The sequence below is a fragment of the Carcharodon carcharias genome, chromosome 6 (assembly GCF_017639515.1).
Source record: "Carcharodon carcharias isolate sCarCar2 chromosome 6, sCarCar2.pri, whole genome shotgun sequence".
Taxonomy (NCBI): domain Eukaryota; kingdom Metazoa; phylum Chordata; class Chondrichthyes; order Lamniformes; family Lamnidae; genus Carcharodon; species Carcharodon carcharias.
Window position 1 is genome coordinate 181,770,759 of NC_054472.1, and position 19,401 is coordinate 181,790,159.

The window sequence follows — 19,401 nt, forward strand, 5'->3', positions numbered from 1 at the left end:
CCTTCAGGCCTTCCAGAAGTTGAGCTGGAAAATTTCTCTTATCACTCTTTTTAAAAACAATCTATTGATGCAGAAAGATATTAAGCATGTTACGATTAGTTATTGATTTGTAACATTATTCTACAACTTCATACAGGTGTTAAAATGAACTAGAATAGTATGCCTTTTTTTTTAAACACAAAGTAGATTATCATTGCATTAGAACAAAACCATTCAGGATAGGAGGAGGTCTGAAGGCCCATCACCTGTGCCTGTTCTTGGAAAGAATATTCAACGAGACCCACATCTCTGCTCTTTCCCCAAAGCAAACTTCCCCTTTTAAAATATTTATCCAATTTCCCTTGAAAAGGTAGTACTGAATTTGCTTCCACTACACTTTCAGGCAGCGCATTTCAGGCTATAAGGGGTACAAATCAAGAGCTGGAAAATGTGATTAGGCTGGATAGCTTTTTTTGGGCCAGCAAAAACACAATAGGCCAAGTGGCCTCCTTCTGTGCTATAAATCTTCTAAGACAACTCGTTTCATGAAAAATGTTTCCTCAAGTTGCCTCTGGTTTTTTTTATCAATTACCTTAAACCTGCGTCCTCTGCCCACTGATCCTCCAGCCAATAGAAATAGTTGCTATTTTCTCTATCAACACCATTCATATTTTTGAACACCTCTATTAAAACTCCCCTTAACTTTCTCAGCTCTGAGGAAAACAATCACAGCTTCTCTAATGCCTTCACATAACTTAAGTCCCTCATACCTGATACCATGCACAGAATTATCACAGAAGCATTGCTCTCTTAAGTTTCACGTAACTTAAAATTCATATGGTCATTTTACTTAGCAGCTTCAGCTGCCACTAAAAATGCAGATTTCACTGTATGTTCTATAGCAATTGTGCTGTTACAGGAATAATTTAGAATCAAAGAATGTTAGGGCACAATACTAGGCCATCTGGTTAATCAACTCTGTGCCAACATTTTTCTCCATTGAGGCACCTCGTCTAATCCAACTCTCCTGCTCAGTCCGCATTTATATTGCTTAGTACTGCTACTGCTTCGGGTAAAAGAAAAGGGATCCTAGATTCTATGGGATAAATGAGCTGCATTCGAAACGCACACAGCTGCGCACCATACTAAACATTTTAATTTAAAAATAAAATCCTATGCTTTTGAAAATGTTCGGCCTCTAGGGAGATCAAGACTGTGAAGTTTGCTTCTCATGTGGGTTACACAGATGCAGAAAGTCATGTTGTCACTCCAGTTCTGAGGGTTAGCTAAACTCTGCTTTAGGAATTTCTAAACAATCTTGCATGGTTTTATAAATAGAAAGTTAATAAAAGATGTGGCTTGGGCTGTTGCTCTCCAAGACCATTGGGCCTTTCCATCTCTCTTTTCTCTGCCAAAATGCTTCAAAACTCATCTCTTCAGCTGTGTCTTCAGTTCTCATCTCTCCCTACCAATGCCTTTTACAAAAGGGGGCAGTAGGACAGTTGTAATGTTAATGGACTCCACCCACTGGACAGCAGGAGAAAGTTACACTCAAATAATTAACAAATCTGGAATAAAATGAGAGCCTCATTGATACTAATCATGAAACTGCCAAATTGTCATAAAAACGCATCTGGTACTTCAGAGGAGAAAATCTGCCATCCTTATCCGGTCTGGCTTACATGTAACTCCAGACCGACAGCAACGTGGTTGACTTTTAACTGCCCTCTGAAATGGCCTAGCAAGCCACTCAGTTGAACGAAATCACTACAGGGAAACCACATTCTTAGGGGCAATAATTGCTGGCCTTGCCACATCCCAAGAACAAATAATTAAAAAAAAACATATTGAACCCCTCATTGTAGAGCAAAGTCAATGGGAAGAATTTTCTTCCGGTTGTGGGGGTTGGGCAGGAGTGGGAATCGGTGGGCGCGCAGCCGATCGCTGCCCACGATCAGCTGGGTGCTGCCATTTAGCGTGGGTGGGCCAATTAAGGCCTGTCCAGTGTGACGCGCACCCCGAAGCGCTGAGCGCATGCGCGTGGAAGAGCGCAGAAATCTCCCTGAGGCATGGAGCTGCCTCAGGGCGATTAGTTTGATTTTTGAAAATTTTAATAAAAGAAAAAAAATTTTAAGACATGTCTACTCATGTGACAGTGTCACATGTCAATGAATTTTAATAAAAAAATTTATTTAATGTATAAACCCTTCATGATACCTCATCCCGCCCGTGGATGAGGTTTCATGATAAATGCAAAGGCCGTCTGGGCTCTTCACCTGCCCGCCAACCTTAAGGTTGGACGGACAGCTCAGTTAATAACTTTAATTAGTTTTTAAATGGCCTTAATAGGCCTTTGACAGTTCAGTAGGCACACAGCAGAGTCGGCCTCAAACCCACCAAACTGAGGATCAAAATGGCACGCGGTGACGTCGGGAACGCACGCCTGACATCACCTCGCGTCAGTGAGCAGGGCCCGCCCCCGCTCGCTGATCCGAAGATTCTGGCTAAAGTCTTTCACATCAATGGTGCAATGTAGCTACAAGTTTTGTATGGTGAATTCAACATTAGGTCATAAACTGAAACTACAGTTCCTCTCAATAAATTTAGTGATTCACTCAAACTTCACTAAAGCACTTCTTACACATGCTCATACAATATACTCAGTGATTTCTGCTTAGAGGTGGTCTTAGGTAACCAAACTTGCTCTCTTAAGATTGGTTGATTTTTTCCAGTAGCAGCAAAACTAGTTTTCAGTTCTGATCATATTTCTAGGAATGCTGCTAGACAAAGCTCACACTTCAGTAGAAAATCAATGATAAAAAATAATCTTATCAATAATTTGGCAAGATGAAAGTAAAGAAGAATGCTTAATTGGTGTTTCCAAATGAATAATAATGCTATATTCTCAAAATAAATCTCCCAAATTACAACAACAAATCTGCTGCTATTTAAACAGATTCAAATCCAAACTACTTCAAAACAAAATACATTGACTAAATTGTTGCCCCAGGTCATCTTATACAATTTAAAAATGTTCTTCCACAAACTTACTGCCTCAAAACACTATTCTTGCCGCCCACTATTCTTGAAATACACAAAATACTAACTACCATATTTGTTATGACATGGCTTGTTATACCATGTTCTTACCATGCCTGATTGTTTTCCCATTAAGGAAGGGACGTGCATGGGAAAAGACATATGTGGCAAACACCTAAAATAATTTGCAAAACATAACACTTATAATGCCAACACCACCCACCCCCCTACATTCTGAAACCTATTCACCACCTGCTTATTAAGCATTAGATCACTGAAATTATTCAAGCTGTATAAAAGTCCGTGCTGACTTTGTTATACTCTCGTCCGAGCGTCATATCCCTAAGACATGAAAGGGATCATAAACTGTTTAAAATTAAACCTTACTTAAAATGGACTCTGCTGAACCAAAAGATGACTGCTACAGGTCACATGACTCACAACGTTGACAACTGCTTCTGGAAATTTCGGAATAGCTGTTACAAGGAAAAAGCAACCCTCATGAGGTTGGAATCTCACACCTCTCTTTGAGAGGGCATTACAATAAACAAAATCAGGTTGCAGCAGACGGTCGGTCTCTCCAGCCTGAACCATAATAGACGGAGAGCCATCAAAACTTATTATCCCTGCAGAGGCGCTAAGAGCCACCATTTCTTTCATTAGGCAGCCAATGGATTTGACCAGGGGCACAGAAACTGCTCCTTAACCTGAAATTGCCTCATTAATGTGTCACATCACATGGTCTAAGCCTTTGGCCTTTGGGTCAATTCTAATGTTACATTTCAAGACTGAAACCTCAGACTGCCGATTTAACTCTAACTTGCAAGATCAACACCAGGATTCCAGGTTGACAAAGCAACCTGCAACAAGTCTCAGCCCCTTGAAGTCCGTTTATCTGGAAGCCTCTGATCATCACCTCCCAACCAGACCAAGGGTGGAATTTTCCACTCTCGTTGGCAGGGGCATGTTTTGCAGCATGGGTGGACAATATGGCAAGGCGGCCAAAAATCGCTTTTATGCCATCATGATACCCGTTTGTGATCGTCCACCCTACCCATCAATGGCAGGCCGCGTTTCCTGCCAAGACACATCAGGAACCTAATTTCAATACTTTAGCATCTCATAATAAGCCCTGCTTGCTGAACTCATCCCCCCACACTGGAACAATTACACCGACGTGTTTCACAACTGTGCAAAAGCAACGTGCACCTGGTGAACTGCACTTCGCTCAGGCCTTCAAGGTTTGTTTGCCTACCCTGTTTAGGGCAGCACTCGCGGTCATCAGCACCAGGCTTCGCAGGCAGCACCACATCACTTTAATGGGGGCTCATGGGTAGGTCGCTACATACCAGACCCGCCGTAAGGTGGGGTGGCTTTTCAATGACTGCAGAGCTAGGGCTTGCTTGGGGAAGGGGGAGAAGTGGCCACAGGAAAGGGAAGAGGCTGCAGGGTGAGGGCTGTACTGGGGAAGGGGAATATCCCTGGGTGTGTGTGGGGGCACATGTTGATCTGTGCAAGTGGCCTCAAGATGGTGAGGGCTGAAGAGGCAGTCTCCAGAAGAGATGATGCCAGGTTGAGATGTGAGGGTGTGTGTAAGACAGTGCGTGGTGATGTCCCTTGAGCTGGCAGTGAGTGAGATGCCAGTGAATGTGATGGCCTTGTGAGTGTGTGAGTTTAGAGTGATGAGATGGTTGCCTTGCCCTGGCGGTACAGAAGAGGTCATTCATCCTCTTTCTGCACTGGATGGCTAACCTCTTCTGTTCAGCATTGGCACTGACCACAACTGCCACAGCCTCCCAAGCCGAAGTGTGAGGTTGCTGGACCTTCGGCGGCTAGAGCTGGGGTGGAGGACATCATGGCGGGTCACCAAAAGGCATTGCAGTGACGGGTACCTGAACCCCTCTTGGCTTTCAGGGCCATGTCTTCACTGGAGCAGTCCTGGGCTGCAAGCACTGAGAACTATGTGTGCGGCTGCAGTTTAGATATGGTACCAGGAGTGAGGAAACCATGAGATAATGGCATGGCGGGCAATTCAGAGGCCGCCACCTAGGAGTTACCATTGACCAGGAACTGAACTGGACCAGCTATATAAATTTTGTGGTACAAGAGCAGCTCAGAGGCTGGGAATCCTGCAGCGAGTAACTCACTTCCTGACTCCCCAAAGACTGAGCATGATCTACAAAGCACAAGTCAGGAGTCTGATGGAATACTCTCCACTTGTCTGGATGAGTGCAGCTCTCGCAACACTCAAGACGTTTGATGCCATCCAGGACAAAGCAGCCCGCTTGACAGGCACCACATCCACAAACATTCACTCCCTCTACCACTGATGCATTGTGTCAACAGTGTGTGCCACCTACAAGATGCACTGCGGGAACTCACCTTAGACAGCACCTTCCAAACCCATGACCTCTACCAACCAGAAGGACAAGGCCAGCAGGCACATGGGAATACCACCACCTGGAAGTTCTCCTCCAAGCCACTCACCATCTTGACTTGGAAATATATTGCACTTCCTTCACTGTCACTGGGTTAAAATCCTGTAACCCCCTCCCTAACAGCACTGTGGGTGTACTTGCACCACATGGAATGCAGCTCACCACCACCTTCTCAAGGGCAATTAGGGATGGGCAATAAATGCTGGCCTAGCCAGTGATGCCCACATCCCATGAATGAATATAAAAAAAAAGAGACAGCGTGTTTCCTGTGGCTGCATAATTAATGAGGTTGGAAGGGGACGATACAGTACAAAAAACCGTCATTGCGTCCAGTGGGTGAAACATCGTTTTTCACGCCCACTACCATACTTAGTGGAATTCTGGGACGATTCCACCCCAAGTCTACGCACAGCAATCTTATCTCGCTGCATCTTTATCCATTTGAAAGAAACTGCGATATTGACTTCCACCAGATCATCAATGGAACTGGAACTCCTCTGAGAAGGAACGCCCCTTCGGACTTCAACTTTCTGGTCTCTGGGAATCATGTGAACTGATACCTATTTCTATGGTTCTTTTACTGTTGAGTTATTCATAGTTGTAAAACTCCTCTGTCCTATCCCGCTAACCGTATATTCATGTGTGTGTGTATGTGTGTGTGTGTGTGTGTGTGTGTGTGTGTGTGTGTGTGTGTGCTTACGTGTATGAAGTTGCGATCATTACCGCCCCCATCCCCGGGTTTGTATGTATGAATAAACTAACTTTCTGTTTTAACCATAAAGACAGTTTGCTGTGAGTCACTTGAAAAAAAATAAACTTCACAAACTGAGGGTTTGGGGAAAACACACCACCGCCCATTTTTGAAACTATTAAAAACACGTCAGTTTGCGGACAAACGGTGAGAAGGTAAAGAAGCTCAGTTCACCTCTCTCTGCTGTCCATAACACGAGGATAATGGTCAATGATCCCTATAGGTCTCCTGACTAGTGTGGTTTGTTAACAAAATAGTTACAGTTAAAGAACTGGATTTTTGTGTATTGTAAACCTTAAGTTACATATTTAAATAAGCTGAAGCTCCAAATTATTTTAGGATTTTGCTGATCAAAACCAACTTCTAAGTTTTGTAAAACCAGCTACTGTACATCATCAAAATAAAGAGAAATATGGAGGCAGAATTTTCACAGACCAAAGTAGTGCAATGGGATGAAAGGCCACAAACATGGCCAATAACAAACCTCCAGAGGGGTTTCCCCTCCACTTTGATGTCCCAACCAGCCTGGGGCCTGGTTATTTTGGCATTTCCTGCACGCTCCAGAGACGCTTCCATTTTTGAGGTGGCCTCATCGTCCCCTGACTGCCTCAGCACAGCGCCCACCTCTCCCAGTGGGGGTTGCCAGCCATCTGCGGCTACGGAGTCGCCTGATTGGGCCAGCAGCTTCTAGGAACCTACCCGCTTTCCTTAATTTGAGGATGGATATGGGGGTGGCTAGCTAGTGAGGGCTGCACCCCAGGAGATCATGCCAGAGTGCATACTACACACCCCTGCCGGGTCGAGATCCGAAAATGGTCCCGACGCCTGAAAATAAATTTTCAGCATCAGATTCCACCCATTAAAAGCTGCTAAATGGAAATTCAAGAAGGAACTTCCAAGCAAAAGTTTTAATAAAGACATTAAGAGTAAGTGAGTGGCTAACAGAGAAGTTTGCCCAAAGACAAGTGCAGCTGATATTGCAATAGACAACAAGACAATGGCAATATATTAAATGAGTGCATTGTATCTTTCTCCAAAGAGGAGAAACAGGATAAAATACCAGTGACAGAAACTAAAAATAAGAAAAGGGGTGAAACTCTCTAGATTCAATACAAGTTTTAAAAAATAGTAATGGAGAAATAACAGGGCTTAAAAGAGATACATCTCCAAGGCCTGATAGTTTTGACCTCAGGGCATTAAAATAAATAGATGAGGAACTTTCAGAAGCACCAGTCATAATCTTTCAAAGGTCTCTTGCTTTAAAATTTGACTCCTCTGCAGTTGCACCGAAGGATTGGAAATTTGCTTATGTCACTCGATTGTAATAAAATCATGGGGGGGTGGGTGGAAACCAGGAAACCAGGCTTGTCAGTTGTGGGGGAAACATTAGAATTTATCATGAGGGTTAGAGTGTTTTAGCACTTAAACAAATTTCAGCTGATCAGAGAGAGAACGCACGGGTTTGTTAAAAGACCTGTTCCGGGCCTTAAGTTTTCACCATATTTACTGATGACTTGGATGACAGATGGTTTGCAAATGACACTCAGTTAGGAGGGATAGGGGATAGTATAGATATGAGCAGGACATTGCAAATGGGGCACAGTCAGTTGAGTAAGTGGGGTGAAAAAAAAGCAAATAGAGCAAGTGTGAAGTCATCCACTTTGGATCCATGAGTGATAAATTGAAGTAGTTTCCAAGTGGTAAGAAAATAGAAACTGTACAGCAGTTAAATATTTAGGAGTCCAAGCACAGAAATCTCCAAAAGCTAATAGACAAATGTAAAAATCAATTAAAAATAGTGAATGGAATGCTGGCCTTCATTTCATGGGGGCTTTATGCAGAATTTCTGGCAGTTTTGCACTGTGGATCCACACCCATTTCTAAGAACTATGTTGTTTCCTGCCAAAATAGCTTCATTCTAGGCACTCAGACCAGACAGGAAAAGGAAATTTCTATCCACAGGACCTGTCTAACTCATTACACCGGCTGGTTTCCGCACCCCACCACTCCCCATCATCACCTACAACAGGTAAAGTTTAAAACTGAATTACAAATGCTCCATTGTGTGATGGTAACAGTCTCAAAATATTACAGAATCACGTGCCAGAATGGTTTTTAAACAGGTTATTTATTAATAATCATGAGTGACAGGTGGTTCGAAACGTGGAGGATTACTTTTCACTTTTCACTGTAAATTGTCACAATATTCAATACTGAAAAGTAGGCCGGAATTTTCCGTCCCCGTTGGTGTCGGGTGTCACAGCAGGTTTGAGCGGACAAAATGGCGGGAAACCAGTTTGCTATCGTCCGCTCCACCAGTCAATGGCAGGCAGCCTTTCCCACCGCCGCACGTCGGGAATGTCATTTTAATAGTTATAAGCCCTGCTCAGCAGAATCACACCCCATGCTGCATCATCTGGGCACGTCGATGGGAAAACACGCTGACCCAGACGTTTTGACAAGCGTGACGTGCAGAAGTCGGGATTTACCGTTAGGGCCTTGCTCTATTCACAGACATCGAAGGAGCAGAAGATGCGGGAGCCCTGCAGCTACTGGGCACTGGAGAGACACGTGCATCGCATGTTGGGTGGATTTTCATGGACATGGCTCCACCACAAAGCAGCTCATGGAAAGTGGAGAGTCACCATTGATGTCTGGGGTCTGCTTCGGGACATCAGGGTCTTGGCTGTGAGCTCCTGCAAATGATCATCGAGGTGGGTGGAGCGGAAGGTCTAGGTTTGACTGGGAAAGTTTGGTGTATACCGGGAGGGGGGTTGGGGTGAGGTTGGGAGGGGGAGAAGCGATGGTGTCAGGGGTATGAGGTTGGGGGGAACGATGGTGCCAGGGAGGGGGAGGGAGTACGGGGGGTGGAGGGTGTATTAGGAGAGAATGCAGCAACTGATGAGGAGGAAGATGTAAGGGGGGAGGAAAGCATGAAGAGGGAGGAAGGCATAAAGGGGGAGGAAAGAGTAAAGGGGGAGGAAGGAAGGATTAAAGATGGAGGAAGAAGTAAGTGGGGGGATGTCCAGGTGAACAAGCAAGGGAGAGATCTGTGGAGTCAATGACTGCCTCCCGGGAGTGAACTGAAGGTGGATGTGGTAGGAGGGAATGGTGAGTATGAGAGAGGGCAGAGTGAGCCGGTAGGGTGGGAGGGCAAGGGTGCAATAAAAGGTATGGCGAGGGTGGTTTGTGGGGACTCGGAGGCAGACACGGACCCTGATGGTGTGAAGGAGGCAGTCGGGGTGGTTGATGTGGATGGGGATAGGATTCTCGAAAAAGGGAAGTGCATGTTCACCTGGACATCCTGGAAAGAAAAGGGTTCTAGTTGGTAGCTAAGAGTGGGGAGGTAGAAAGTGATGCCAGGGGGGCCAACAGTGATGGAGGAAAGGACACGGGTGACTGGAAGGGAGGAAGGAACGGGGGAGCTTAAGACATACTTTACAACCACCATGCTTCTGAACTCAAAACAAAAGTGAGAGAAGTCTCATGTTGGGAGGGAACAGGTGCTGCATGGGAGTGCGATCAGTGAGTGGGGAGAGATGCAGGTCAACTCAGATGGACAACTGAAAGTGAACCCTAGCAGGCAGCATTGAAATGCTCAGGACATTGAAATGAGTGTGACGGAGGAAGCCTCCACGTCTGCACAAGGCTCCAAAAGGCCCTGCCACACACACACTTCTCCATCCAGAATCATTCGTGGTCCGGCTGCGTGCAGCTGAACTGCTAGTGGTGGTTGGGGGGGCGGTGGGGGGTGGGGGGGGGCATGATTCAGGGGGAGGACTCACAAAGCCTGTAAATGAAGCTGAAAGACACCATTACATATTATTCAGTGAAAGTGAGAGCATTTTCAGATTATAAAGCGACAAAATGCGTTCACCGGTACGACTACTTGTGATCAGAAATTCGCAACTTTTCTAGGCCTATCACTTCTTCTAGGTCCTGCCTTGACATCCACAGCAAGGGTGCAGGCAGCCTGTTGAGCCTGTTACCTCTGATGACTTTAGCTTGAGTCCTCTGGTGAGTCAATGCCCTGAGGACCCTGGCTTCCTTTGGCTACTTTCCCGTGGGCCACCTGCTCCCTCTGCGGTAACAGAGGCCAAGATTGGAGAGATTGGGCAGCCTCTGAGATTCTGTAGTGGATGACCCAGGGGTGTTCAGCTGCTGTGCCTCCTCCTTTCGAGTGCCTGACAGCCCCGGCCTGTCTCCATGGAGGGAATAAACACCTGGAGAGACGTCGAGGGACCCCATTTCCCTCTCATGTTGCCACTGCAGGAACTCACCAATGGCTGCCACAATGGAGTGCAGGTCTGCATGCATTTCTGTGTTCTGCTGGACCAGGGGTCTCCATGACATCCTCCATCCATACGCTTCCATATGCGTACATGTGGGCACCACTTCATCGGAGAGCAGGCGGATGCACTCCTCCACCTCACGTGCCACTCTGTTGAAGGCTTCCAACAGCTCTGCATGATGTCCCCCCCGCCTTCTGCTGACTCTCCACGATGAGTTGCAAGGCGAAGTCCAGAGGGTTGTCATCTGACTCGGAACTCACAGAGGCCTCTCCCCCAGCAGTCCTCCAAGTGCTGCGGAGCTTAGCTGAACCTGCCTCCTCCTGCTGCAGACACATGTCCATGCAGTGACCACCAGATTGTGAACCCAAGCCTGTTCTACATCTAGGTCCCACTGAGGTGCATGTCTCTGTGCTGGTGGATGGTGTGGGTAAGCACTGTGATGGATCTTCCAGGCTGCTTATTTCCAGCTCTTCAATGAAGGAGGTGTCCTTTTTGCTGGAGGTGCAGACCAGGATGGAGCTGAGGGGCTGGCTGGCCAAGGGTGTCGTCTGCTTGGCAAAGCTCCCTGTGAACCAAAGTAGAGATAAGAAGTGCATGGCAGCAGAGTCAAAAGGAGAGCGAGCATTCATAGTTGTGTTGAGAGAGGGATGATGTGATGCAGGGTCCTCACGTGGGTGTTCACCGCTGACCTCACTGTCACTGCAGGCACAGTCCAGGTTCTCACCAGTCAGCAGGATGGCACACTTCTCAAAGCGGGTGAGGAGTTTAAGGCGGGCCACTCTACCCCTGGGTCTGGGACCTCTCCCTGTTATTGTGAGCCAGCTTCTCCTGCATGAAAATAGATGGAGAGAGCATGAGCAGGACGCATGGCACGGAATGGAATGTTTGTGTGGTGAGTGGAGCCGTTGACGGGATGAGAACCCGAGTTGCAGAAGATATGAGCCTGATGGAGGTGTGAGGGTGTGTATGAGAGTTAGTGGCGTTGTTCCTTGAGGTGTGAGATCCCTGTGGATGTGTGATGGGTTTGTGAGTTGAGGGTGATGAGAAGAGTGACTCACCCTGGCGGAATGGATGAACCCATTCACCGTCTTTCGGTACCGGGTGACTGTCCTCTTTTGCAGGGTGTTGGCACTGACCACTGCTGCTGCCACCCCACATGCTGGATTGGTGACTTTGCTTGCTGGTTTTCACCCAGAGCGGGGTAGAGGACTTCACGGTAGGCTTCCAATGTGCCCAGTAGGCGCTTGAGGGAGGCACTGCTAAATCTGGGGGCAGCATGTTTCCTCCCTTTGGCAGCCATCAGTTCCCAGCAACTTCCTATCCCTTGAAGAGTGCTGGCACTATGTGCAGGGGCAGCCCTTATATACGGTGCCCGGTTCCTGAAGGTCTGCGATGACAGCTGTGCGTGTGAATCAGAGGCTAGCAACCCAGTATGTTTCCTGGGAATGCATAACGAATGAGGTGGGAATGGGATGATATGCCGTGAAAAGCCACTATTGTGGGCGGCAGGTAAATCATCCATTTGCCCGCCTGTACCGCACTTAGTGCAAATCTGGAACGATTCTGCCCACAGAGCTTTGCAATTTGACTGCAAAGGGCTTGAATGACAGGAATGCAGCTACTTGAAAGAGCTTTTGTAGGTTCTCACCACTCAATAGTTCGTCAAAATGCGCCTTCCTTCAACTGTTTCTGCATGTTCGAAGATGTCAATGGTTTAAAGGAAACATTTATTAGATAAAAGATAGAAATTAAAATTTGCCAAATTAATCTACATTATCTTGTCTCCAAGCACAACATAATGATATGCACTGAAACCAAAATTAGGTCATCAAGACTTGTGGATTAGACTTTAACTACGTAATCAATGTTTGGGTGACCAACATGCAAAACCACCACAAACCATCAATTTAGCAAAGAAAACTAATATTTTGTAATTGATTGCAATGCATTGTTTCAACAAGTACTCATGGAATTAAGAAAAGGTAGGCTCCAGTTTAATGTTGTTTTAAACAAACAAGATAGTGGAGGAGTGAATTAAGTTTTCTTTAACCACTCCTTGTAGAACAACTAAGTGGAAAAGGAGAAGCACAACACGCGACCAGCCTTGTTTGACATTATTAGATGCACAATGTTTTTTTTTACTGAGTTCAAAGAAATTTTGAAAAATGGGAAACGCATCTTGTGTGGTACTGAGTGCAAGCATTATAAAAACAGCAATAGTCACAGTAAATCATTTACTACATACTGTATAACCATTAATGTTAGACAAAGTTTTAGTCAATAGTTTACTTGTTGCTGAGCACTGAATTTGTAATGCTTTCTCCATAAATATTTCCTAATAGTACAAATTGCTCTATTTTGTCACACTCTATAATTTATTTGAATAAACTATCCATTTCTGTGGACCTTACACAGGCTATATTTAAAGCAATAAACTTACATGTATAACACAGTGTCATGTGAAGTTTCAGGAAATGCCGTTATATTGAAAGGCCTTTACAGAGACTAGCTATTAACTGTTGTAGCCTTACAAAAGGAACCTCATTCAGCCATCCTATTAAGCCTCTCGTACATTACAAAAGCTAATTGAGGTCGATTTTGACTGCCTTCGTCAGGCAATAAGACACTATGAACCTCAAAATAGGGTTGGTATCTTTATCAGCTGGTTGACTGGTGATGCGGCTGACCCCATTTTGAGAGGATTCTGTCACCAGGAGTCCAAAGCACCTGCCCATTTCAAGTGGCAGGCCCCTAGGACATCAATATGACTTTGACCTCTTTTTGATTCTTTCATGGAATGTGAACATTGTTGGCAAGGCCAGCATTTGTTGCCCAACCCTAATTGCCCTTGAGAAGGCGGCGGTCCATCTAGTGTAGATACACCTGCAGTGCTGTCAGAAGGGAGCTCCAGGATTTTGGCCTAGCAGCAGAAAAGGAACATCACTGTCAATGGATTGGAGACTGCATAGCAACCACTTTCACAGGCATGGAAATAGAAGTCCATTAGAGGCAAGTATTGGCTCACTTGTGGGAGCCAATGAGAAACAGGAGCGTAAAGATAAGGTAGGTTGTCGCTGCTTGGGCACCCCCAACCTGCCACACCCCCGCCCCCCCCCACTCCACCCGCCACAGGGGAGATGAGGAGAATTTTATTTTATACAGCGAGTTGTTTAAAGCAGGAAATCACTGGCTGAGAGTAGAGGTGGAAGTCGATTTAATGGCCACTTTCAAAAGGGAATTGGCCAAATACATGAAGGAAAAAAATGGACTATGAGAAAAGATCAGGAAGTGGAAGTAATTAGATTGCTCTTTCAAAGAGCTGGCAAAGACATGATAGATTGAATGGCTTCTTTTTGTACTGTGTATTTTCATGATTCATCATCAGTTGAACAAATATGTATTAAAAAAATATACTTCAAAAGTAAGGTGACTTGACTTTTGCAGCATTTGGAACAGATGCATAAAGTCTACTTTATCCCTAGTAGAGAGGACAGGGACCTTGTGGCCAGGGAAGTGGAAGGCAAAAGGAAAACAATAAGTTACACTTCTGAAAAGCAGCAAACATCAAGAAAGTGGATTTTTTTGCACAATCTGTTCATGCAATCCGAATAACAGTAGGAAGAGAAAGTGGATAATTTTACAAGGTAAAAGCATCCTAATCAAATATAAGCTAGCATAGAGTAAATACAATAGATTATATTTTGAATCAAGTATTCTGTAGTGTACTTTAACTTGTGCTCCATGCAATTGCACAATATTGTAAATGCAATCTGATAACTGTAATCATCTAATTCCCGTTATTCATTATTTTAAACCAACTATTAGGGAATATTTAGAAGTAAAAATCTATTTTTCTTTTCAGCCAAGCATTTAATTATTCAGGAAATGAGCTCAATGCCCAATGCCATCATCTAAAGTAAGAGTCAGTGTGTGCCGCACATTGTTGTTCATGAAATCAGAGAAAAGCAATAATGGAAATTCCTAACATACTCCACAATTGCCTGAATAATTCCAGATATCTGTTACACTGCACAAAAACTGAATGTGTTAGACACCACACTGTTTAACTGTGGAATATGTAGACTTTTAATGCTTTGTTAACAAGTGAGGTGCATTAAAAATTGCCTAAGTTCTGTTGGTCCACTGGAGGAAGAAAGACTTGCATTTATGTAGTGTCTTTCATGACCACAGGACGTTGTAAATTTGCATACAAGAATCTCCCACAAACAGCAATATGATAACAACCAAATAATCTGTTTTTGTGATGCTGATTGATGGATAAATATGGCACAAGGGATAACTGCCCTACTTTTCTTCGAAATAGTGCAATGGGATCTTTCACCTCCATATCAGAGGGTAGATGGGGCTTTGGTTTAACATTACACGCTTGGTGTCAGCACACACAATTGGACTGTTTTATCTGAAGCTCCAAAATTCTAGGACACCATGACGAATGTGGAACTATATACATGTGTGCCATCTTTCTTTGGGCTCCAAGATCTAGAGGAAATGGAATATAAAGCATTCAGTTTTTGTGCAGTGTAACAGATATCTGGAATTATTCAGACAATTGCGGAGTATGTTAGGAATTTCCATTATTCCATGAAAGACTTAATGTTCAGACTTAATAGAAAATGTGGCACTAAGTATAGAATATACAACACTGTATCAGGTCAACTGCAATCAACAGAGTGCTAACTCACATACTTAGGTAGATCTTAGAGGAAATAGACTAGAAGCTGTTTTGCATTAAGTGATTCTACGCTGGAATGATCATGCCTTGAACATAATATGGTACAACAAGGTGCTTATTATAATATATACAATATTCCTAGTTAACTATCACATTGATAAATGGAACACAACATTATGTTGTTTAAGTATTCCTCAGTTAACGAAAACTTAATATTCTACTTTATGCAATTCATTCCAATATTGCCTCAGTCACAAAGAAACATGAAGCTGATCTCAAAGGTTTAACCATCACTGATAATTTTCAAGCAGCCACCTTAGTATAACCTTATGTTTGGAGTGCTTCTTCAATTAACATTATTCATAAGGGATTTCTGTTTTTAGCTTTAATGCTTTGCAAATACAAAAGGGTGAAAATTGGTGTTAAAACAGTGGTAGGTTTTCCATGTAAAAACAAGGGGTGGATTGCATGGGTAGGAAATCAATGTTACAAAGAGTCTGCAAAAGTGTTGAAGTACTTCTTCACATACTCCCTTTTGTTATACAGCTACTTAAATTACCAAAACAAAAACAGAATTACCTGGAAAAACTCAGCAGTCTGGCAACATCGGCAGAGAAGAAAAGAGTTGACGTTTCGAGTCCTCATGACCCTTCAACAGAACTAGGTGAATCCAAGGAAGGGGTGAAATATAAAACAAAAACAGAATTACCTGGAAAAACTCAGCAGGTCTGGCAGCATCGGCGGAGAAGAAAAGAGTTGACGTTTCGAGTCCTCATGACCCTTCGACAGAACTTGAGTTCGAGTCCAAGAAAGAGTTGAAATATAAGCTGGTTTAAGGTGTGTGTGGGGGGGCGGAGAGATAGAGAGAGAGAGAGAGGTGGAGGGGGGGGGTGTGGTTGTAGGGACAAACAAGCAGTGATAGAAGCAGATCATCAAAAGATGTCAACGACAATAGTACAATAGAACACATAGGTGTTAAAGTTAAAGTTGGTGATATTATCTAAACAAATGTGCTAATTAAGAATGGATGGTAGGGCACTCAAGGTATAGCTCTAGTGGGGTTTTTTTTTAATAATGGAAATAGTTGGGAAAAGGAAAATCTTTATAATTTATTGGAAACAAAAGGAAGGGGGAAACAGAAAGGGGGTGGGGATGGGGGAGGGAGCTCACGACCTAAAGTTGTTGAATTCAATATTCAGTCCGGAAGGCTGTAAAGTGCCTAGTCGGAAGATGAGGTGTTGTTCCTCATCAAAAGATGTCACAGACAACAGAACAAAAGAACACATAGGTGTTAAAGTTGGTGATATTATCTAAACGAATGTGCTAATTAAGAATGGATGGTAGGGCACTCAAGGTATAGCTCTAGTGGGGGTGGGGGGAGCATAAAAGATTGAAAAATATTTAAAAATAATGGAAAGAGGTGGGAAAAGAAAAATCTATATAATTTATTGGAAAAAACAAAAGGAAGGGGGAAGAAACAGAAAGGGGGTGGGGATGGAGGAGGGAGCTCAAGACCTAAATTACTTAAATTATCTTCCCATCTCCCAGAGTTTTATGACTTATTAGCTTTAAAATACTTGTGTGTAACCTGAGTTGTGGGCCAGAGGCAAGAGGACAAAATGCATTAGGTTCTACCTCTGTTGCTTTGTGAAGTTTGCGCTCACTATGGTAAGAGATTCTAGTGCTGGGAACATGGAATACTCTTTTTCTGGGCACTTCAAGCTCAAGCTCAAGCTCAAGATAGGTGTAAAATGAAGTGCCTTAACTTCTGCCCCGACAACATCTGCAACCCCAACATCAGAAAAGCAACTGCTCTATTATGTGAGCGCGATCATTTTTTTCTACTTTCTGAATAATACCTTGGTTGTCTCACTGAGTTATTTCAAATTTGAATGGAAGGTTTTAATTATCAATCCAGGCTGGGTGGTTCTAACACAACCTGGATGGATGAAAGGTCAGTGTAGAATCTGGTAACTTTAATTGAAGAAAATATCAGAATGTTTACCCTAAGCAATTTGCATTAAACGTATTGAGCTACTATAAGTACAGGGTGTCTTCATTCTTTGAAACAGTTTAACCTCCAGAGCATTAATTCAAAAAGTCAGGGTGGGGGAAGAAGAGAGCATGCAGATAGGAACAAGAATAAGGCATTTAGCCCCTTGAAGCTGTTCTTCCATTTAATAACATCATGGTTGATCTGCAACCGAACTCCATACACCCACGTTAGCCCCATATTCCTTCATACCTTCAATTGACAAAAATTGATTTAAAATGAATTGACCGAATATTAATTAGTTTGCAGAAGAGAGTTTCAAACTACTGCCACCCTTTGATGTAGAATTGTTTCCTAAATTCACTCCTGATAGGCCTGGCTCTAATTTTTAGACAACGCCCCCTTTTCCTAAACTTTCCAACCAGCAGCATCTTGTTCCTTGGCAAAGACAGATGCAAACTACTAACTTACTCAGCCATGCCTCTGCCTTCATGTGTTTATTACCCCTTTTTGCTCCCTAATAGGCCCCACCTCCTACTCTCTCACCAGCTTTTTGCTATTTGTATGCCTTCTACAGAAAAATTCTGGGTTCCCTTTTGTTACTAGGCTAACTGGTCCATAATCCCCTGGTTGTTCCTTTCCATAGCAAAGTAACCTGCATAATTGTTAAATTTAAAGGGATTATTCCCAAATTGAAATAATTTTGGCAGATTATAATTAGGACATTTGCAATGTTCTTGCCTATTTCCTTTAAAATCCTGGAAAGGGCACCACCTAGTCCTGGGAGTCTGCCACTTTTTATTGCCATTGTTTTCCTCGTTCCCATTATCTTCTTACTGTTAATTTTGCTTTGTCGCCACCCCTGATTCAAAATTAGTTTCATTGGAAAGAAAGAGTATCCCAATAAATTCTCTTTTTTTAATCCTTTCATGGGACATAGACATTGCTGACTAGGCCAGCATTTTTATTGCCCACTTGAGAAGGTGGCAATGAGCTGTCTTCTTGAACCTCTGCAGTTTCTGTAACGTTGGTACACCCAAGGTGTTGTTAGGGAGGGAGTTCCAGGATTTTGGCCCAGCGACAGTGAAGGAACAGCGATATAGTTCCAAGTCAGAATAGTGTGAGGCTTGGGAGGGGAACTTGCAGGTGGTGGTGTCCTTGTCTGTTGCCCTTGTCCTTCGAGGTGGTAAAGGTCAAAGGTTTGGAAGGTGCTGTCGAAGGAGCCTTGGTGATTTGTTGCAGTGCAGCTTGTAGATGGCACACACTGCTGCCATGGTCGGTGGTGGAGGGGGTGGATGTTTAAGGTGGTGCATGGGGCGCCAATCAAGCGGGCTGTTTTGTCCTGGATGGTGTCGAGCTCCTCGAGCGCTGGTGGGGTTGTACTCATCCAGGCAAGCAGAGAGTATTCCATTACACTCCTGACTTGTGCCTTGTAGATGGTGGACAGGCTTTGGAGTCAGGAGTTGAGTTACTATCCACAAAATTTCCAGCTTCTGAGCTGCTCCGGTAGCCATAGTATTTAAATGGCTGTTCAGTTTCTGGTCAATGGTAACCCCCCCCCGCAACCATGGACATGGACAGCTTCAGTATCTGAGGAGTTATGAATGGTCCTGGACATGGTGCAATCATCCCTGAACATCCCCACTTCTGACCTTATAGAGGGAAAGTCATTGATGAAGCAGCTGAAGATGGCTGGGCCCAGGACATTACTCTGTGGAATTCCTGCAATGATGTCCTGGGATTGAGATGATTGACCTTCAACAGACACATCTTTATTTGTACTCGACATGACTCCAAACAATGGAGAGTTTTCCCGCTAATTCCTGTTGATTCCAGTTTTGCTAGGGCTCCTTGATGCCACACTCGGTCAAATGTTGCCTTGATGTCAAGGGCAGTCACTCTCACCTCACCTCAGGAGTTCAGCTCTTTTGTCCATGTTTGGACTAAAGCTGTAATGAGGCCAAGAGCTGAATGGCCCTGGTGAAACCTAAACTGAGCGTCAATGAGCAGGTTATTGCTGAGTAAGTGCCGCTTGATAGCACTGTCAACAACCCCTTCCATCACTTTTCTGATGACTGAAACTAGACTGACGGGGCAGTTATTGGCCTGGTTGGTCTTGTCCTACTTTTTGTGGACAGGACACAACTGGGCAGTTTTCCACATTGCCAGGTAGATACCAGTGCCGTAGCTATTACGGAACAGCTTGGCTAAGGGCA

At 44.2% G+C, this 19,401-nt stretch overlaps 1 protein-coding gene across 7 annotated transcripts in view; it reads right to left on the bottom strand.

The window, feature by feature from the left end:
- LOC121278899 (vacuolar protein sorting-associated protein 13B-like) overlaps positions 1–19,401 on the bottom strand; it is a 1,102,197-nt gene that overhangs the window by 374,086 nt on the left and 708,710 nt on the right. The window contains exon 25 of one of the 7 annotated variants that reach the window (XM_041189402.1): positions 11,236–11,327. The exons of the other annotated variants lie outside the window; for them this stretch is intronic. Within the exon in view, the coding sequence (XP_041045336.1) occupies positions 11,280–11,327 (48 nt within the window). The 3' untranslated portion in view covers positions 11,236–11,279. Of the gene's footprint in view, positions 1–11,235; positions 11,328–19,401 lie in introns of those variants that run through there. 7 annotated transcript variants of the gene reach the window in all.